The sequence below is a fragment of the Littorina saxatilis genome, linkage group LG12 (assembly GCF_037325665.1).
Source record: "Littorina saxatilis isolate snail1 linkage group LG12, US_GU_Lsax_2.0, whole genome shotgun sequence".
NCBI classification, from domain to species: Eukaryota; Metazoa; Mollusca; class Gastropoda; order Littorinimorpha; family Littorinidae; genus Littorina; species Littorina saxatilis.
The window spans coordinates 82,461,122-82,483,894 of record NC_090256.1 but is presented as its reverse complement, the minus strand read 5'-3'; the positions used below and the strand labels follow the sequence as shown (position 1 = coordinate 82,483,894).

The 22,773-nt window shown below is 42.7% G+C and overlaps 1 protein-coding gene across 1 annotated transcript; it reads left to right on the top strand.

Annotated features, from left to right (window-relative positions):
- Positions 1–404: 404 nt before the first annotated feature.
- On the top strand, positions 405–22,057 carry LOC138982949 (uncharacterized). Its single transcript, XM_070356344.1, has 3 exons — positions 405–559; positions 14,134–18,181; positions 19,380–22,057. The coding sequence occupies exons 2-3, from the start codon at positions 14,208–14,210 to the stop codon at positions 20,989–20,991; spliced, it is 5,586 nt and encodes a 1,861-aa protein (XP_070212445.1). The 5' UTR covers positions 405–559; positions 14,134–14,207; the 3' UTR covers positions 20,992–22,057.
- Positions 22,058–22,773: the final 716 nt, after the last annotated feature.

Genomic DNA, 22,773 nt, shown 5'->3' with positions numbered 1-22,773 from the left:
CTCTCTCTCTCTCTCTCTCCCTCTCAGTCTCTCTCTCTCTCTCAATAGGTTTTGACTTCATTTCACATCTTTTTCTATCGTATTTTCTCAAACAATAATATTTTTGCTGAAACATTCATCAATAGCAGCTGCTGCAGACACACATACGATTTATTGGTTGTAAGTGTTAACTCTTCAAAAAAACAAGAGAAGTCCATTGTTTCAACAGACATCGCAAATGACGACACAAGGAACGTTTTGCGTTGCTTGTAAATGTTTTCTTCAAAGCCGCCCGTCACAGTTGACAGATAATGAGAAGGCTCGTTTCGACACAATTCAGGGCGGGCAATAGTTTGAACGCGTACACCGCATGTCGGCAGAGGGCGCTCGCGTTGTCCGTCTGCTTCGGAGTTATTTTTGGCGTCACTGTGTGTCTCGTGATCGGTTGTACAGCGCATTCCACCTTCAGCCAGACCACGAGAAGGATGAAACTGCTCTAAAGCACGAGGAACTTTCTACCTCATTTGAATATCCTGAACAGAAATCTTGTACCTTGAACAGTTATCAAAATTCTGTTTGAGTGAGTATCAGCCAATTGGATACCTACTGTGTTTTGTTGATGATTGTGTAGTGTTACGTCTTTCCATTGCGATTGTTCTGTCGGCAGTGATCAAAGGAAATGGCGGCAAAATATAGACCACATGCTTTTGTTTGTGTTTAGAGGATACCACGCTTCTTCCAAACAGGTTTTCGTCCAGTGGCCTTTTTCACGGTTGGATACCTTTGCAGAGGAGTATTGGTGTGTGTCAACTGCCGTCGGCAATTTCTTTTCCGTGATGATAAAGCGGAGATGTGATCATTACGATGTATTCAGTGGATGTATATTATTTCAGTGGATCTGTGGATATATATATAAGAGTATGTTGAAAAAAATATGCACTGTTCTCATTTCTGTCACATGCACGTGGCTGGGAGTGGGAAGCTTTCTCGTTGGTATTATGCCATATTATGATGCATGGGCTACATCCTGTTGGTTTGATTCTGGCACATGGAGTTCCGCACGTCGCCATGAAAATAAAATCATTGTTTAATGTGTTTATCTTTCATTGTTATGGCCCAACTTTCTTCTTTGTGTGAACCTCTTCGTCCTCCTTGTGTGCTATTCACGCCACCACCCCCTTCCACACACATGGCCCGTTCTCCCCTCCCCACCGACCCTGCCCGCTGTTTCGATTGCCACCTTCACCTTCCGCTGCGAGCTATAGCCTGTTTCAGAATGTGAGCGCTCTCCAGCCGCTCACAGCTTTTTCCTGTTGTGCAACTCTCGGCTTTGATGGATACTCTTTCATACAACGTTTTCTGTCAGACTAGGGCTGTACTTGTTTACGCCAAAACGGCCATTGCTCTGATTTTTGTGTGGGCTTTTTTTTATCGTTAGAAATTAAAGCCAAACGCTTGAGAGGCATTGCTGTTCGTTGCAAATGGCCTATGTTGTCGATTTTAGAAACGGACTATACTGAGGAAAATACCGTCCTTTGTATTTTCAATCCTTCATGCTTGCACCTGTTACATTGCTTTTGTACATTTTGTCTGTCGGTGAATATGCACTGCCTCCACGCTACTGCAGACTAATATCTACCAAGGTTTCTGGGAAAATGGCAGTGCAAATAGTGAATTTGCTTTGTGTGTGTGTGTGGATCTTAGCAGTAACTGAGTAAGGACAGGTCTGGTCATTCATTAGTGACAGTGAGGGAGTGAGAGTGTGACATAAGCAGAACGCACGTGAGAATAGAAACCCTTTCGTTCATCTTGATTTACAACATTGCTAAACTAGGGACAGTTAGAATTAGAAGGGAAAGGTGGGGAGTGGTTAGGTTTTCTCCAACCGAAGGTTGTTAGCAGTATATTTTTGGTTTTAGTTTTTCTGTGTGTCTGTTCTACTACTAACTTTTCAGTGTTACTGTTGAGTGACGATCGCTCTGATGGTAATTCTGTTTTTGAGGGGATGGTACATCCCTCAGGTTTGTCATCCTTTCAAAGTGATCTGATAATCTTCTTCTTCTGCGTTATACATTCGATCATGTGTGTCTTGTCAGCATTTGAGCATTGACTGGGGTGTTCTTTCGGGGTCTTTGACTGACAGTGAAATGTATGTCTTGTAGTTATGTGCTGAGAACAGTGCTGTGCATATGTTTGACCAAGATGTGTGGAACACTTTTTCACTGGAAAATTTTGTCATGTAAAGATTTTTCCAGTTTACATGCGAGCTACTCTCCCTTGCTTGTGTCTTTTCCCCCAGATATAAGGTCTCAAATTACTGGTTATGCTGGTAGGGTAAGAATTGTGCATTGAGTATTCTGAGGTCTGCAGTGACACTGAGAGATGGATTGTTATTTAGACACCCTTCCATTCCATTCCCACTGTGAATTGTGCTTCAAGCATTTGTTTTCAAATCGGATTGCAGTAAATTTGGGAAAATAATCATGTGTCAGAGATCTCCATGTGCTGTCTTCCTCTTTGTGTTTTTTTTTCTTCTTCTCTTTCAACTCCACAGCAAGCACGCCTGCCTTTTCTTACAGTTACATCATGAATTCTAGCAACAAAGAGCTGAGATGCTTCGATACTTCCTCGAGTACAGTTTATTTAAAACTAAGACTACAACATCTGGTGACATTTTTTTAAATTAAATCATAAGTACTAGATGCGGTTGCGTCAAATATCTTTCAAGGACATGATAAATGATGGTAGACAGCTTGTAGAAGGAATTATGTGGGTTGCATCAGCAAACATGCTTTTTGACCAGGACAGTAACAAATTTTAATTAAAATCTCGAAAACACATAGACTTTAGTGTCTTTTCTGTTTAAAAGCAGTGCATAATGTTTAAACAGCTAAAACCTGACTATGGAAAGCACTTCTTGTACAGTTATAGTTATACGCAACAGATTTATTTTATTTTTAGATAAACGTTTACCAACATGAGTGTTCTAGTGTAAACACATAACAGGCGTATGTATGTAAATATTATTGACCTTTTATCCCTGGGAACTTTGTTAGCAAATGGCTCATTGATCGAGTTAGGAATAAACTTTGTTCATGTGTACATGTATCAAGGACGTTAGGAATATATGTGGTGTTAAAGAGATTTGTTTCTCATTCTAATGTCCAACTCAAAGGTGAGCGTATTTTGTGGGGCAGGGGAGGCGGTTGTATGACTTTGGTCACAAAAATTGCATAGAGAGAGCTTTGCAAGACATTATATAATTATAATCACTAGGATGTTTTGCTAACTAATCAAATGGGGTTAAAAGTTAAAAACACACAAACAAGGATGCTTAGTTCATGGATGTTTAATTATGTCATATTGAGACAAAGACTTACTGGACCTAGTGGTCTCTGAGGTGAGGTTTGGTCACATCTAGGTGAAGCTAAGTAGATGTACTGACAGCATGACTGTTAGTTTCAGACCATACCACAAAATGTTGTATCCTGAGCCATGAAATGGATCCAAACTGTAGGAATAAAAAGCTGCATCTCGTTGACTCATGTCCCATTAGGTCAGGCTGGTGGTGTCCTAACCCAGAAGGTAAAGTGTCCTAACCCAGAAGGTAAACAGCCCAAGGCAGTTTAGGGGTGATGACCCCAATGTCAGTAGTGAGCGGCTGACTGATTCTGGATCTGGATCTTTTAGGTTGCAGGAACCACTGTTGATTGACAGTGGCAGTGTGATGGATGAGAGCCCGTCTTTCCTTGCAGTTTTTCTTGACTCGAACGGCAGCTTTGACTCATGTGTCTGATTAAAGAATTCAGTCATATATATATTGGAGGAACTGTGTCCCATCTCAAACTCACACTGTGATAGATTTCAGTCTCACAGTTTTCGTATTAATCGTATTTTTTAAAAAAAATTTTATGTTTAGTTCAGGTGCGAATCAATTGGTATATATCATTCTCTGTACTTCCTTCCTTCTCTCACTGTGTACTGTCCCCCCCTTTCCGTTCTGTTCTTCCCCCAGGCCTCTCCCTCCACTTTAATCCCCTATGTGTAGATGTTTGAACTTTTATTGTACTATCAGTGTATGTCTGCTCAGTTTCTCTCTCTCCACGGGTTCTCCTTTCCATCACTGTAATTTATCACTCTCCCTGTGGCCTTTGTTATTATTGAGAGTGTAGACAACAGTGTTTATGTAGTTGTTTTAAAGGTCCTTGTGAGGAATATTTATAGGCTAATCCTGTTCGTATGGATTAAAGCCAGGCTCTCCCTGGTGCTTATTCTGAGTCATTTGGGTATACATGTACTGTAGCTTCTATCTATATTATATGGTCATGGCTCAGAAAAGGTGTCGAATTTGTGGGACACTTGAGTCACAAATACAAACTCTTGGATTACTTTCCATTTTGGGGTCCAGCAAAACTGTTTATGTGTTTAGTTGTGTCTGGGCAGTAACAATGTATTTTCATCAATTACTGCGGAATGAATTGCATTTTAAATTTTAACTGGAGTGTGTTACATAACACCGTGTCACACATTGTTTTCTAATATACAATTAACAGTAAACCTATTACACAATAAAAGTTAACTGCATTATTTAGTATCTACCTTGATCTTCATTTGTGAAAAAAAAGGCATTCCCCGACAGCAATAATCTGCATATCTAGGTACCCTAGGAATGTGTGTGTGTTACATGAACACCAATAAACAAAACAACGATCAAACAAGTACTCAAAGAACTGAAAAGATTACTGTTTCAGCAGTCAATCTATTCTTGGTTCCACACACTTCATACGGACAGTCTGCAAAAAAAATCAAATCAGAACAAGATGTCAAAATGTATTCAAACAAAAATCAACTTTCTGTGTCTCACAACACAGACATTCAAAACTGCGAAATTCCTATTTATTTTACACACAAAACCTTAGAAATACATGTAATGGGAAGAGAAACAAGTACATAATAGTAAAGAGTTGAAATGCAGCAATGATACCGGACCAGTTATTCCCATTATCAGTTATCTGTCAAGTCATTCCTAAAAGTTTCCAATGAGTGTGTTACATTTCACCAAAAAAATCAAACTTTAGGACACTGTCAAGATATTCACATGAAAAATGCATGCAAAAGAATGAAAAATGAAAGAGCAAAACCATAACAACCTAACAATGATGTCTTATGACTTCTACCATGCTCCAATTCACAATACAGAGAAGATTTTCTCACTTTTGACACTGAGTGTGTTACATTTCACCAAAAAAGTCTTACTTCACATTATTTTGTAAGGTATAAAGCATATATCCATCCACTTGGTAATGAAAACAATACACTGTACAAAAAAACTTGATAAACCCAACAAAAAATCTTCAGGTTGAAGGCGGATTTTGAAGTTATCAAGAAAAATACTGTTTATTCGCCAATGAGTGTGTTACAAAACACTGTCATAACATGAACAAAACGTTGTTCATATTCAGTGCATTCAGTTAATTGTGAAATTAATTGTAAGAATGACACCATGGTTGCTACACAACTATTGAAACTATTGTTAACACATTCCGACAGCAATAATCTGCATATCTAGGTACCCTAGGAAAGTGTGTGTGTTACATAAACACCAATAAACAAAACAACGATCAAACAAGTACTCAAAGAACTGAAAAGATTACTGTTTCAGCAGTCAATCTATTCTTAGTTCCACACACTTCATACGGACAGTCTGCAAAAAAAATCAAATCAGAACAAGATGTCAAAATGTATTCAAACAAAAATCAACTTTCTGTGTCTCACAACACAGACATTCAAAACTGCGAAATTCCTATTTATTTTACACACAAAACCTTAGAAATACATGTAATGGGAAGAGAAACAAGTACATAATAGTAAAGAGTTGAAATGCAGCAATGATACCGGACCCGTTATTCCCATTATCAGTTATCTGTCAAGTCATTCCTAAAAGTTTCCAATGAGTGTGTTACATTTCACCAAAAAAATCAAACTTTAGGACACTGTCAAGATATTCACATGAAAAATGCATGCAAAAGAATGAAAAATGAAAGAGCAAAACCATAACAACCTATCAATGATGTCTTATGACTTCTATCATGCTCCAATTCACAATATAGAGAAGATTTTCTCATTTTTAACACTGAGTGTGTTACATTTCACCAAAAAAGTCTTACTTCACATTATTTTTTAAGGTATAAAGCATATATCCATCCACTTGGTAATGAAAACAATACACTGTACAAAAAAACTTGATAAACCCAACAAAAAAATCTTAGGTTGAAGGCGGATTTTGAAGTTATCAAGAAAAATGTTGTTTATTCGCCAATGAGTGTGTTACAAAACACTGTCATAACATGAACAAAACGTTGTTCCTATTCAGTGCATTCAGTTAATTGTGAAATTAATTGTAAGAATGACAGTCCATGGTTGCTACACAACTATTGAAACTATTGTTGACACATTCTCCGACAGCAATAATCTGCATATATCTAGGTACCCTAGGAAAGTGTGTGTGTTACATGAACACCAATAAACAAAACAACGATCAAACAAGTTCTCAAAGAACTGAAAAGATTACTGTTTCAGCAGTCAATCTATTCTTAGTTCCACACACTTCATACGGACAGTCTGCAAAAAAAAAAATCAAATCAGAACAAGATAACTACAGGTACAAACTATTGGAGTGTGTTACCTCTCACGATGTGCGAGTGGTGTGAGTAACACACTCAACACTGTTCCTAAAAAAAACAACCTCTAATTCAAAACAATAAACGCAGACATCATTTTCTGTTTACTTGATTCATTCCTTACTTTGTTCCAGCAAGATTTAAATAATTTTCAAGATAACTGTACAAACTATTGGAGTGTGTTACCTCTCACGATGTGCGAGTGGTGTGAGTAACACACTCAACACTGTTCCTAAAAAAAGAAAACTCTAATTCAAAACAATAAACACAGACATCATTTTCTGTTTACTTGATTCATTCCTTACTTTGTTCCGGCAAGATTTAAATAATTTTCAAGATAACTGTACAAACTATTGGAGTGTGTTACCTCTCACGATGTGCGAGTGGTGTGAGTAACACACTCAACACTGTTCCTAAAACAAAACCTCTAATTCAAAACAATAAACACAGACATCATTTTCTGTTTACTTGATTCATTCCTTACTTTGTTCCAGCAAGATTTAAATAATTTTCAAGATAACTGTACAAACTATTGGAGTGTGTTACCTCTCACGATGTGCGAGTGGTGTGAGTAACACACTCAACACTGTTCCTAAAAAAAACCCTCTAATTCAAAACAATAAACGCAGACATAATTTTCTGTTTACTTGATTCATTCCTTACTTTGTTCCAGCAAGATTTAAATAATTTTCAAGATAACTGTACAAACTATTGGAGTGTGTTACCTCTCACGATGTGCGAGTGGTGTGACTGTGAGTAACACACACAACGTAAAAAACCATATATTTCTTTTTCCTGTCATTTATTTCATTAAAATGGCATGAAAACAAAGCACAAGGTGAACTGTATGGAAAGACTGTAGAAAAGGCCAGAAAAAACACATGCAATGACATGAAAGCTGAATAACTTGGGAAATTGGTTGAATTGTCTCAAACAGATGTCTTTAAAAATCAAAATAAAGAAAAATCTTTGTCCTAAAAAATGCAAATTTTATCAAAACAAATCACAATAACACTTCTAACTTTCAGATGAAAAAAAAAGGAAGTAAGTTGTTATTTAGTGAAAATAACAGTGTTTCAAACTGCAAGTGAGTGTGTTACAGACAACGGAAAACCAGTGGTTCTTGCCTTGGCCGTTATCGTCCATGTCCTCCATGCCACACTGAGTTCTCAGTTCGAGACAGTGAATGCAACTTTGTGGCAGACGATAGAACAGTTGTTTCCACCGTTGGAAGTCAGGAACATGTCGATAAATAACTTTGATTTACGTTGTTACTTTTTGCGGTAACACGATAGTACACAACAACGAACTTAAGACTTATTTTCATTGCTTTGTCTTCTGTGTTTGTGCATAATTTTTGAGTCACTTGAGAAAAAGTGACTATGTAATCGGTCAGTGTTAGTCTGTCCGTCCGGCCGGCCGTCCGGCCGGCCGTCCGTAGACACCACCTTAACGTTGGACTTTTCTCGGAAACTATCAAAGCGATCGGGCTCATATTTTGTTTAGTCGTGACCTCCAATGACCTCTACACTTTAACGATGGTTTCGTTGACCTTTGACCTTTTTCAAGGTCACAGGTCAGCGTCAAAGGAAAAATTAGACATTTTATATCTTTGACAAAGTTCATCGGATGTGATTGAAACTTTGTAGGATTATTCTTTACATCAAAGTATTTACATCTGTAGCCTTTTACGAACGTTATCAGAAAAACAAGGGAGATAACTAGCCTTTTCTGTTCGGCAACACACAACTTAACGTTGGGCTTTTCTCGGAAACTATAAAAGTGACCGGGCTCAAATTTTATGTGAACGTGACTCATTGTGTTGTGAATAGCAATTTCTTCCTGTCCATCTGATGCCTCATATAATATTCAGAACTGCGAAAGTGACTCGATCGAGCGTTTGCTCTTCTTGTTTTTTTTTGGTAGTAGATTGTTCTTTCTTGTCCAAGTTTATCGCTTAGTTCAACGTCTGTCATCATTATCAAAAGCGCGGCAAAAGCCAAAACTGCCTACGTGACTCCTAACACGAAAAGTAACACACTCACCGTTGGATCTAAACTTGATCTCAGCCGACTGTTGGGGTGAGGTACTGGTTATCGTGCAGTATGTAAACAATAACTAACACCTTCTCTTTCCATCTTCATCAAGTTCTTATCCAAGCAGTGTGTGTAGGACGCGCAAATACGACGTTTCGACACCAAGTAAAAAAAGTGTCCCAACTTCCGGCCCGAAAATCGACGTAAATTCACTCTACTATTGCGCCTTGCTCGAAAACAAAGTCACCAAACCTTTCGGTTTCTACCAGAATAGTAACTTTATTCATATCTGCACCCCGTGCCAGTACTTTCAAAGGTAGAATAAACCACAACTGAGCGTGTGGGGCGTTTGAATGGGGTAAGGGTGGAGTTCGACGCCATTTCTGAGCCGTGACCATATATATATATATATATACGACTTGTGTCTGTGTGTGTGTGTGTGTCCGCGATGCACGGCCAAATTTCTCGATGGATCTCTTTCAAATTTGGTGGCCATATTCAGGTACACCCCGGACACAACCTGGTCGATGAGATATTTCAACACGTGCTCTCAGCGCGCAGCGCTGAACAGATTTTGGTTTTTCTCTGGATCCATTCCCAGTAACTCTTCCTTATCTTCTCCAGTGTTTTCAGCGTTTATCTCCCTTCCTTCGTGTGGCGTCAATCCATATTCCCGTTACTACGTTACTATTTTTAGAATGTCACTGCACTGTCCAGAACGCTTTCCTTGCACCCGTAAGTTGTCCTTACTGTAAAAGTGAAAAGGTCGAATCAATTTTTAGCCACGCGAAAAATACACTGTCATCTATCTCTATATATTTTATAGATATATACATACGGCTTCTCTGTGTGTGTGTGTGTGTGGGCAACACCTGTGGATTGTAGAGTTCTGTTTGTGATGTGGTCCTGCGGCTTTGGTGTGTCTGTATGTTCAGGCCTTCCTTTGACAAGCCATAACAGTTATTCTCAATCCCGTTTGAGTGGACTTCGCCTTCAAAGGTGATTGTGGTGTTTCGGCACTCGGTTACATTTGGCGTTGTCGACAGCGATGGGACTCGACATGAAATGTTCAGGCCACTGAATCATTTTCGTGCTGTTCCCTCCCAGGTGGAATGACCTAAGCTTGGCGGGTCCATGGTTCGGAACTTTGGGGACAAAGTTCATTCAAAGGGGGTCGAGTGTGACAGGGAGACTACCGTCGCCCTTCACAGCAGACTCTGCAGAGTTGTTCGCCTTAGAAGTTGTGGGTTTCCTTGCATGTACCCGTAAGTTGTCCTCACTGTAAAAGTGCAAAGGTCGAATCTATTTATCGAAAAATCCAAAGTCATAGATCTATCTCTATATATTTATATATATATAGATAGCTATATACGGCTTCTGTGTGTGTGTGTGTGTGGAGGCAACACCTGTGGATTGTAGAGTTCTGTTTGTGATGGGGTCTGGCGGCTTTTGTCTGTCTGTATGTTCTGGCATTTGAGAAGCCATAACAGATAATATAGGGCTTAGAAATAAGCTCTAAAATTCTCCATCCCGTTTGAGAGGACTTCGCCTTCAAAGGTGATTGTGGTGAACCGCCACGCTGTCTGTCTCGCGATTCACCCCGGGTATTCCTCTAGTCATGTATGTATACAGGGAAAGCCAGGGTGAGGGTTGTTCAGTTGGCTGTTATTTAACTCATGATTGGGAAATAAGCTATCTAAAATGTGTTCATTTTTAGATACTGAAACAGTGAAAGGTTCTTTCCACATAAGCCTGATAAGTAGGGTGCACTGTGCTAAGTTGCCATAGCCTTTGAGAGGATTTTGTCCTCTGAAGGAGCAGTGGTGTCAAAAAATGTAACTTGTAAGCACATGATGCATGTATAGATCTACAGCATGGGTTCCTTCAATTTCAAGAGTTTATTTGTTTTGCTGTCCTCAGCAAAAGCCTGTATCAGTGAATGCTGACGTTTCTTGTCAAATTCTGAAGACTTCCCCCCGCGGGTTAGGGGGAAGAATTTACCCGATGCTCCCCAGTATGTCATAAGAGGCGACTAACGGATTCTGTTTCTCCTTTTACCCTTTTTAAGTGTTTCTTGTATAGAATATAGTCAATGTTTGTAAAGATTTTAGTCAAGCAGTATGTAAGAAATGTTAAGTCCTTTGTACTGGAAACTTGCATTCTCCCAGTAAGGTAATATATTGTACTACGTTGCAAGCCCCTGGAGCAAATTTTTTATTAGTGCTTTTGTGAACAAGAAACAATTGACAAGTGACTCTATGATCTATCCTCTTTCCCCGTTGCGTGGTTGAAAACGACGTTAAACACCAATTAAAGAAAGAATTCTGAAGACTGCAATGGCTGCTTTACTCAGTTACGTGCAATCAGGTATTTATCTTTGGATGGAACTGCTTTTTGGCTTTTTGACCTTGGTTGTTCTCGAGGTGGACATTTTGTCTGGTCATGCAGTTAGGGAGGGGGGTGCTTCTAGACACCCACCCTGCTTACATGCGTTTTGTACTTTCCACTATTCCTTACTTGAATTTTAGTTGAGGTGGTCTTATTCTTCCGTTCCTGCTAACAGTAACATACACAGTGAAACGGTCACACATTGAGTTGAAGTTGAAACACTCTTTCCTATTTTGAAAACGTGTTCATGTGTCTGTCTGTCAAGTGTCATGTCAAAATTAAATAGATCTCCGAAAAGTTGGTCACAGATTTATCATTTACAGAAAGCAGTTAAGATTAAGTGCCTTCTCTCTGTAAGGCAAGAAAAAAAGGTTTGTTTCTGGTGGCAAGCCAATAATTGAATAAATGGTATGGGTCACCAGTGGGTCCATATTTTTCTTTTTGGGGGGGATTTATTGATTGAAGGTGGTTTTTGTTCGCAAGCAAATGCGCTTACATGTTGCTTTTTATTAGCCAGAAATTGTGGGAGCTGTCCCGTGGATGTCAAACAAGAGTAACCTTCCTTGTAAAGTCTGCAGATTTGAGTTTTGTCTGATTGTTTGGCATTTTGTCAAGTTTTGACTAAATGTTTTAACGTTGACTGGGAATCGAGGCGAAGGTGGTGGTGTATGTATCATTGTATGTGTGTGTGCGGAGCGATTCCAAGAAAGCTACTGGACTGATCTTCATGAGACGGTTTTTTTCTAATAAATATCTTTGGTGATGTCATATCCGGCTTTTAGTGAAAGTTGAGGCCGCACTGTCACATCCTCATGTTATGATCAAATTGATTGAAATTTTGGGCAAGCAATCGTCGACGAAGCCTGGACTATGGGGTTGCATTAAAGCGTGGAAGCTTCATAATTAATAACTGAGTTGGTCATTAATTTAAAAATCTCAAAATGTTCATTAAAACTAAACAATTTATCCATCGAACCAAAAATGTTTTAATATTTATTCTTTATTAATCAATCAATCAATATGCGGCTTATATCGCGCGTATTCCGTGGGTACAGTTCTAAGCGCAGGGATTTATTTTTTATTTTTATTTTTATGCAATTTATATCGCGCACATATTCAACTTCAAGGCGCAGGGATTTATTTATGCCGTGTGAGATGGAATTTTTTTACACAATTTACATCACGCATTCACATCGGCCAGCAGATCGCAGCCATTTCGGCACATATCCTACTTTTCACGGCCTATTACATGTATTCCAAGTCACACGGGTATTTTGGTGGACATTTTTATCTACGCCTATACAATTTTGCCAGGAAAGACCCTTTTGTCAATCGTGGGATCTTTAACGTGCACACCCCAATGTAGTGTACACGAAGGGACCTCGGTTTTTCGTCTCATCCGAAAGACTAGCACTTGAACCCACCACCTAGGTTAGGAAAGGGGAGAGAAAATTGCTAACGCCCTGACCCAGGGTCGAACTCGCTTCCGAGCGCAAGTGCGTTACCGCTCGGCCACCCAGTCCTCAGGCCAAAAAAAAAAAAAATAGGTGTGGTTAAGGTAACATTGCCCAAAAAAATAGGGTAGGAAGGTAGGCAATCACTTTTTTTTTTTAAACTTTTTTTTTCTATTATAGCAGAGCAACCAAGCGTGTAGTACTCGCAACCGAAGAAGATGCCGCCATTTTTGTCATGGCAAGCGTCTGTTGGGCCTTTTTAGTAGAAGGAGTTATTTCCCTTGCATCGTCTGTCGTCTGCATGGCGACCTCGAGAGCTTTCGCCTTCATTGCGTTTTCTGCACTCAGTTTCTTGTTTTCATTTTTTTTTTTTTTTTTTTACAAATGTAATAAAAAGTTTTTGGGTCGGCCCCTAAAAATAGGGTAGGTCGGGTTTCCGTAACCACACCTTTTTTATTTTTAGGCCAAATTCCAAAAACGTAGATATGTAATGTTTGGATTAAATTTTAAATTTAAATACAAGCTCAGAAAGTTAAAAAGAATAGAGAAAAGCCCGCTTCTCTACAAAGCGCTGTACGCTACTGTGCTATACCCGCTTGTCACTTCAAGTGCAGGGATGTCGTTAGGCATCGGACATAGACCGATTAAGAGGATCAAATGTCCGATTCACATAGCCGCAAGGGTTAGATGTCCTATCGTTTTCAACTGAGCGCTGGCATTGTCCGATAATAACTCAGTTCCTTCGGACAGCGCGATATACGATAGTGTTCCTTTCAAGATACACATTTTGAAAAAGCGACCGAGCACTCTCACGTACAGGTGCACTGAAGTTATGCAGTGCGGATATTGCGTTTGGGTGACACCCGTCTGCATCACATTAAAGTTAGGAATATGGGAGACAACTCCAACTGACTAAGTCTTGCGTCTGCTTTTGCTTTCAGTTTGATACGTTTTGACGAAGTGCACTTTTGTTTGTTTGTTTGCTTAACGCCCAGCCGACCACGAAGGGCCATATCAGGGCGGTGCTGCTTTGACATATAACGTACGAAGCGCACTGAGTTATGCCACCGAAAAGTAAAAATAAAGCCTGCCAAAGTTCAACAAAAGCTGAACACGTTTGGCTATTCAACGGCATCCTGTGCTACATTAGGGTTAAAAACAGTGTGGAACACGGCGAGCGTCATTCTTGAAAATGAAAAAATTCTGACGTCCTATTAAAATTTCTGAAAGCGGTCAAATGTCCTATTGATGCTGAAGAGCTAGGGCATTTGTCCTATAGGTATGAATTTGTAGCAACATCCTGCAAGTGAATGCTGGCTGCTACGTTTTGCAGAAGAATGTCTGCACTTTCAGTCTAGGACACAGCTTATCTTCTTTTTTCGTGAAATGCATTGCGTTCAGTATTATTCTGTGAGTTTTACAGATTGACTAAGTGTCTTGATTTTGCTTAATGCGACTTATGAAGACAAAAAAAATTCAAGGGTCTGGACATTAGGGAATCAGAAACTTTTTTTGTTTCTTGTGCTAAAACTAAAAGTTATTCAAATCAAATGATCTATGCTGCACTCTTTTCTAAAATTTCCTTCTCTGTTTCAGTTTGCCTTTTGATGAACGGACACTGGCCTGCAGCAGACTCCTAATGTGTACCTTGGCAGGCCTGCTGGGCGGCGATGGATTTCTCCTCTCTGGACCTGCTGGCCTCTACCGCTCTACGCGACAATAATCCGTCACAGCCAGACACCAGTGCGGCCACGCCCTCGCATCTTCAACTCAATCACGACGATAACGTCGACAGTGATGAGGATGATGACGACGAGCCAGATGGGGAAAAGGATGTTGTGTCTTCTGCTGACTCTGCGGCAGTAGTTCTAAACGAGAGCTGCAACGGAATGGGTTCTGTGAAAATCGGCAAAACCAAAAAGGGCACCGGCAACACAAACAAGCCTGTGCTGAAGTCCATCTTTGTGAAGGATGGAAAGTGTGTGTCCAAGAAGGTCTCAAACGGCAACCCGGAAGGGTCGGCACACTCTGTCGTTCTAACAGAGGCAGTGAGGACGAAAGAGGAGTTGGAATTGTGTTGCAATAACAACTCTGTCCCAGACACGTTCCAGCCTACCTCCTCAACAGAGGACACAATGCCAGTGCTGCAGGCTGGAGCCCACCTCTGCAATGGGGGTCATGGCACTGAGTTCAAAAGCACAGCCAACAGTGTCACAGTGGACAGTGATTTTACAAATAGTGCAGCGCATGATGGAGACACAGCACAAGAGAACGTTTGCGGTGATTCCAGACTGAGAGAAGCTGGGTGTGATTCTGAGATAAGTAGTGTTAAAGACATGTCATCAGACAACGCAGTGGTTGAAAGTCCACCTGATGGCATTGTTCAAAAACATGGAGACAACGGGTTACCAGAGTCAAAAGTGGCAACAAACCCATGTGTCTCTGAAGTTTCAGCAGCAGCATGTGATTCTCAGATAGCAGAGGATGCATGTAGCTCGGTTGTCCCAACAGACGATTGTGACTCAAATGTTCCCCAAGACACAAACACTTGTGACTCACAGTCTTCTACGCTGGTTAGCACTGTGGAGCAACCGATTTGTGACAGACCGCTGCACCCCTCATCTACATCTGCAGAACAGTCACTGGAGGCAGAACAGTCAGGGCAAGTGATCAGTCATGACAGTGAGGGAGAGCAACCAGTGCTTTCTTGCTTGTCTTCTGTTGACAGGGAAGTGGCGGAGTTACACGCTTCTTCTGATCCTTCATCGACTGACACAACATTACCCATCTCTCCATCAACAGACGCATTGACTCTTGATGAGGGAGGGGTGGTGACTGACTCCTCATCCACACTCAGAGAGACTGTAGCAGCAGAGACTAATGGATGTGATAACTGTGATGAAAACCGTGCTGTTCAGGCCGTCCCCCTCCGCCCTCTCCTCCCTTCTTCATCCTCTCTGCTTTCTCCATCTTCTTCTTCTCTATCCCATCCTTCCTCTTTGACTACAGCTGCTGGCAGGGAGAAAGATCCCTCCAGAGACAATTTGGACCAATATTTTGGCAGCTCAGGGAACAATGATATCGACACATCCACAAGTAGTTTACACGCCATGTTGTCTCCACCTCGCCCTCCTCAAACGCCTGAAGCAGACGCCTCAGATACTGTGTTTATGGACCATTGCTACTTCAGCAGTTCCGACAAACTGGCCCTAGGACAGAGTGCTGAAAATACCGACGACAGTGGTGATGCGTTTGAGTCAGCAGATGAAAACGTTTCCGCAGATGACATTGAGCGACGACCGCGCAGCTTGTCTGTTGACAGTGAGTACCTGCAGTATGGAGTACCTCCTGCAACCAATCAGACTGACAAAACATCGCTGCTGTCACCAACTTTGTCTGTGGACTCCATCTCTAATGATTCCTCCATGTCGGAACACTCGAGCGCAGCAGGGGGACATTTTTATTCCATCTTGACAGGGGGTCAGGCTGCGGCCAGAACTGCCCCTCAGCAAAAGCTGGCAACAGCAGAGGGCATGGACAGTTACGCCTTGAGCACAGAGAGCAGTCGCCTGACAGCCAGCATGCTGGACAGTACAGCAGGGGTGCCAAAGTGTGGCAAGTTTCGCATTGGAACTTTTGGCTCCTTCAGCAATTCCCACTTGGATCTAGAAGGTGACGGGAAGAAGCTAAAGATTGGAATACCAACAGCAGAAGCTTTGATGAAGTCATCCGATTCTTCACCGGCGTTAGTGTCTCCTGGATCCCCATTCCCGCTGCTGCAGTCCCCGGGAATGGAGTGGGATCGTTCAGACGCTGGTTCAGAGGCGCCAGATGACCTGGACTCTTCTACCACTGAAGACAAATTTCTCAGCAGCAGCCATGATTCCGAGACTTTCGTTTCCACATCAAGCCAGGTGTGGAATCATCCCGTTTTCCATGATCATGATTACTTTTGCAAGGAGGTGTCAGAGAAACTGGGCAAGCCCATCGCTCCTGTCAAAGGTGGTAAACGAAGGAACGCGAGGAAGAAAGACAGGTTTGACATTGAGGATGAGAAGAGGGGCAAGTACCTGAAAATGGAGTTGTTGAAGCAGGACAATCGATTCAATCTGGCTGGAGGTGGTGGCGGTAACGGGGTTGCACGATCGCTTGCAAGTAAGTCTCTCCTTGCTGAGTCGCTCACCTCCAAACCCAACCCAGTGGGTAGACCCAGGAAGCGACTGGAGAAGCAGGTGGAAGAGTACGATTCAGAGACTGGCACCAAGATGAAAATCACAGGGAAGTACCAGGACCAGTATGTGTACTACTACAGCAAGACATCACGAAACCGCCGTCGAAAGCCAGATGAGAAGATGTCCCATGGAGATAGGATCATTCTGCCTCCTTCCAAACCCGGTGACATTGTGGTACCTCACTTGACAGATGCTGACTGTGAGGCCATCAAAAGAGGCGGCAGAGGTGCGTTAAAGGGGGGAGGGGGTTCTTTCAACGGCCCAAACCTTGGCGGCGCCTGTCTCAGCGACAACGGCGACATCATGGACAGCAGCATTGTCAACACAATTTTGAGCATGGAGAGCGACAACCTGGCCACTTCGTCCATCGGGTCGCCCGAAGGAGAAGGAGATTTGGGGGGCATCGAGGACAACCTGACCACAGAACAGGTGGACTTGCTGCTGGACTGTCTGAGGGATGTGGAGGTGGCCACCACTAGCCAGGCTCTGGACAGCATTCTGACTAGCGCTGAGTCTATGCCCATGGTGCCCCCCTACCTGGACAGCCTGGCGGGCACCACAGTGGAGGAAGATTTCCTAGTACCAGGATTATCTCTGTCTACCGCCTCCTCCCTCCCCACTGTATCAGGGGCTGTTGACGCACCGATAAAAAGTGAACCGGGTGTAACTGAACAGTCCTCAAATCCCTTCATCAAACAGGAGGTGATTGGAGCTCCCTTCATCAAACAGGAGGTAAATGGGAGCAGCATGAAGCCCATCGTCAGCAGCAGCCTGTCTGGTATTCCATCCAGCTGCCCTTCAGTGGAAAAGAACCTGGAGTTTTTGAAGAACCCCGACATCAAGCCAGAGTTCTACTCTGTCCCTGTGTCTGTACCGTCTACTGTAGCTAGCACCAACTTTAGCTTGGTAACGCAGAGCGCTCCGTTGTCATCAGAAGCAGAAACGCCGTGGATCGTTACCGTGACACTGTACTGGAACGACATCCCAGCAATCATCATCAACAACTCGCCCTATGTGCGTCTGGTGGATATCCACCGCCAGATTCTGCCCGCCAAGGATACAGGCATCTTGAAAAAGCGGTGCCAGTTGATGCACATCCAGGTCTCAAACTGCTCGGAGATGCAGCGTTACTTTCTGGTGCAGTACGGCCGGGCGCACAACTCAAAGAGCACACTGGTGATCACCAAGGACGAAGCGTTCCGCCTCATCTCCTACTACGCCAACCCTCAGCCTCGAAACCTGCGTGGGGAGGAGGGGGCGCTGCTGAGACGAAGCTCCAGTTATGCAGAACTGCAGTCCTTTATGGCCAGCCCTGTCGCCCGTAGTCAAACCTCGTCTCCTGCACCAGGGTTCGCCCATCCCAGGAAGCGGGGAGGATTCAGACGGAGGAATACACCCACTCGCAGTCGCAAGTAAGTTGTAATTATGGTGGGTTTTTTTCTGTTTCTACTTTCATTTTTCTCTCTCTCTCTCTCTCTCTCTCTCTCTCTCTCTCTCTCTCTCTCTCTCTCTCTCTCTCTCTCTCTCTCTCTCTCTCTCTCTCTCTCTCTCTCTCTCTCTCTCTCTCTCTCTCTCTCTCTCTCTCTCTCTCTCTCTCTCTCTCTCTCTCTCTGTCAGTTTGGCACAGTCTTCTTACATGTTTGTCAGTGTTTTGATGTGATATTAATAGTCAGTAAAAAGAATTCAAATTCTGTGAACCGCAGTATACATGTATGCAGTTAAAAAAAAAAGAAAAGACATCCGCCGGTTTTGAATCTTGTCAGTAACGCACTTTAGGATTAAACTAAAGGCAGGTTTTCTGACTCATCAGTTTGCATTTGTGTGCAGTCTGGTTAGTGCTGCAGTGCATGTCATGCCTGTGTGTGCACAGCAAACACAGAGTTTTAGTGCAGAAAGCTGCATACATAGCAAGCCCATCACCCATGCTGTGTTGCGTTTAGAGAAGGCAGGTTTAATGCATTGCCTGGGTGGTGCAGTGAACACAAAAATGCCACACTTCAAAGAGGAGGAAATGTTAGCTAGATGCTTCCAGTTTCAACCCTGTGTAGCTGAATTATAAGTTGGTGTGATATATTTCCTGTTGATGCTTTACTAAGAGCACATGAGAAAGGACTTTGAAGGAAGTTGATATTTTCTTTTTCCTGAGTGTTACTATTACAATTAGCTGTTTATTCTTTTGGCTTCTTCTTCTTCTTCTTCTGCGTTCGATGTTATTCTATAGGGTTCAAAATACAACTCATAGTTTTAAGTTGAGGTACATGTCAAAAACGGAACAGTTGAAAACGACGTTAAACACCAAATAAAGAAAGAAAGATGTCAAAAACGGAGAGAGGGAAATGAGGTCATGAATAAATTTAAGTAATGTCTGCAGATGCCACTATGCATAGAACTTTAATTGCAAAACGTGCGTTTTAAACTGACCTGAAAGTTGTTGCGAGGAGAGGGATTTGTGATGCACAGGGACAAGTTGAAAACAATCACTGCAGTTGAATGCAGTTTGCATTTTTATTGCTTGCATGCATGTGTGATTAGCTTTCGTCTGCCACCCACACTGCCTGTGCAATGCAGGAAAACTGTGTCCTCATGGAGGTCGGTTTTTGTTGTGTGCAGTCCCAGCCCTGAGGCAGTGGTTGCAGCTGTAACGCCCCAGGGTGCAGAGCAACCCTCTCCCCTCCCTGCGGAGCCAGCCTCTCCCTCCAAACGTCTGCGTCACAAGAAGATCAACTTCCTGGAGATGTTGAAGGGAGAGGACACCACGCACCATGCATCCTCACCGGTGGTGGAGGGGGGTGTCCTGGTTGACGATTCATCTTCACGAGAGGAGGGGCTCTCAGTCAAGGCAGCAAAGAATAACAAACGGCGAAGCAGCAAGGAGATTAGTGAAGGGTCCCCGTCCAAGCGGGCCCGCAACAGTCGACAGCACAGCGAGGAGATGAAGAAAATCTTGCTGGGAGTGACAGCAGGCGAACAGCCCAACGAGCCTGAGATTTCAGTGGACGGTGATTCCCCGGAAATTACTGCTGACGGTGCCAAGAATAACAAGAAACGCTCACCTGGCTCTTCCGGAGTGGTGCCTCTGAGCTCGACAAACCGCTCTCCAAAGTCCAGCTTCGGGCCCATTAAGGTCAACGTGAAAAGCTTGGTCAGTGCTGGTCAGTCCACCACAGGGCACAGCACTCAGCCTAGAAAGAAGAACTTGTTTGGCAGGAAAACAGGCAGCACCGACACGGCAGTGTTGGACACTGTGGAGGCTAACTCCACTTCGCGGCGAGTGCTGAGGATATCTCACCAAGATGCTGAAGCAGCCTCCCCTCGGCCAGACACTTCCCCAGTAGCTGAAGTTCACCTGGACCTGTACAAGCATTCATCGTCGCCATGCGTGCGCTGCAGCACCTGTGACCAGTACCTGTCCGTTGCAGCGTTCCTCAAGCACCATCACACCACAGAAAACCTGCAGGGGCTGGTGAGTGCCAAGCGCACAATCGTGCCCAGGAACAAGGAGAACATCTCTGCTGATGAGCAGCGTCTGTGGAACGAGTTTGTGGGACTTCAGGAGCGCTTGGATCATTCTGTGAATGCCATCAGCATGGGGGTCTACCCCCTGTCACCTCAGGGGGCTTCAGAGTGTCCCGAGTCCTTGGAGGCTGCGTGTGGGAAAGCTGCACTACCCCACTCCCATTACCAGCAGGGAGCTAACCATGAGAACAGTGGAGTAGACGGTGACGTACCGGGCTATGATTCGAGTATGGACAGCAGTAGTGTTTGTGATGACGCTGCCACAACAGCAGACCGCTCTGTGGACTCTCCATGGGAGCCGCAGATTTCAGTCTGCTCGCCCCCTCCCTTCCCCCTCCCCTCAACACACACAGAAATAGAAGAGAAATTAGTCGGCAAAAATGCTGTGGACATTGACAGGAAAACTCACCCTGCCCCTAAGAAAGCCACCTCGGTAAAAAAGCAGCAAGCCCAGCAGCCCAGACAGGATGCTGCGCTTTTGAATGTGCGTACCAGCTCACGGAAGCGAAAGCGGAAGCAGTTCTACGGGTTTGAGAACTATGACTTTGCCGCTGGGGGCAAGAAAAGTGGGCGTGGGGATGGAGACGCTCAGGACAGTGTAGTTGATGTTACAGGGACCATGCCGGAAGACGAAGCGATCGTCAATGGCATTGACTCTAGCAGCGGTCCCTTAGCCTCCCATGTGCATGATTCTGTGAATGAGTGAGCCTTGAAGACTGTGTTTTCAATTCATTGTCTTGTCACCCCCACTTTTCTCTTCTTCTTTTTTTTTAATTATTTTTTTTATTAATGATATTGTGGGTGGTGACCAAAGACGAATGCTTGTGTGTGGTGTGTGTGTGTGGTCATTCATATGGATAGAAAGTATACATCTTATACGACATGTTTAGTTCATGAATATTGTTCTCTAGAATCTAGGCTTGGATGGTACGACCTTTACATACATACATGTATACAAGATGAGAGAGGAAGAGGGAGGGTTAAAGATAATGAAAGAGGGAAGTTTGTATAGGGATATAAAGATGTGAATTTGTTGTTTTGTTGATTAAAAGTAACATTTATTTTATTTGTTATGTATTGAAACAGAAGTGGAGGTCTGCTTTCTTAAAGACACCACAAGACGCAAAAGAAATCCTGGAATGTAACTCCCGCAAAACTACTTTTTAGTAAATTGTAGTATTCCACTATTCGGTCAGTCATTTTACCCCAGTCGGTGGTATACATGTACAATTAGAATTTAGATTTTTCTGACAATTCGCCAGCTTCAATTTTATAATTTAACTATGAGACTCGGTCGGGGTTTCCCTCAATTGAGACTCTGAGTAAGACTAAGTTTGCATCACAAGAACTGGTTGGGCTAAAAACATGGATGTTGCCTGCGTAAATTGAATAGGCAGTTATTCAGCTTAGTCTTTATTTGTTCCTTTAAATTCCTTGTTTGTTCAAACAAGTTTCTCTTAAGTTATTTGGTACTGTTTACCTTGAGCTAATTGAAAATTTGTTGTGTTTGATTATTAATCATTAAAGTCCACCCTTGGACTTCTAGCTTGATTGAAATTATTCAGTCTGTTGCATTTTATTTGCCTTGCCAAGAAAGTTTGGGGAAAATGTCAAATTACTCAGTCTTTTCTTTTTGGGACATGCTTATGAGAAGTGGAGACAATATGATTATTTGGACTGTCATGTGCACACGTTATGTTGTTAAATAATTATTAAGCCTTTTTTCAATGGGATCATCAATTAAAAACAAACCAAAAGAGAAAACGCTCAAACATGAAGCTCTCTTTCTTTATCGTGTGTGTGTGCGCAGAATTATTATGAGAGGTGATGGTTTTAACAAGCAATAAGGTAACCTGTCATTGTCCCTCCTCCCCCCCCCCCCCCCCCCCCCCCCTCCCAAATAATACTAAGGTAGGTAGGAAGATATTTTCAAAAGCGACAAAGAATGGTACATTTGCGGTCAGTAAATTCTGTGTCTGTAGACCTGTTTGTGTGTGTTACCATAACCACACTCTTAGTTGTCATTTTTTTATGTGGAGTACACGTATCCACTGTTCTTAACGTTTGAATGCTGCTTTTCAACTGAAACAAGGATCACATTTTTACATTTAGTCAAGTTTTGACTAAATGTTTTAACATAGAGGGGGAATCGAGACGAGGGTCGTGGTGTATGTTTGTGTGTCGGTGTCTGTGCGTGTGTGTGTGTAGAGCGATTCAGACCAAACTACTGGACCGATCTTTATGAAATTTTACATGAGAGTTCCTGGGAATGATATCCCGGGACGTTTTTTGACTCACATGCGAAGCAAAAGTGAGTCTATGTACTCACCCGAGTCGTCCGTCCGTCCGGACGTCCGTCCGGAAAACTTTAACGTTGGATATTTCTTGGACACTATTCAGTCTATCAGTACCAAATTTGGCAAGATGGTGTATGATGACAAGGCCCCAAAAAACATACATAGCATCTTGACCTTGCGTCAAGGTCGCA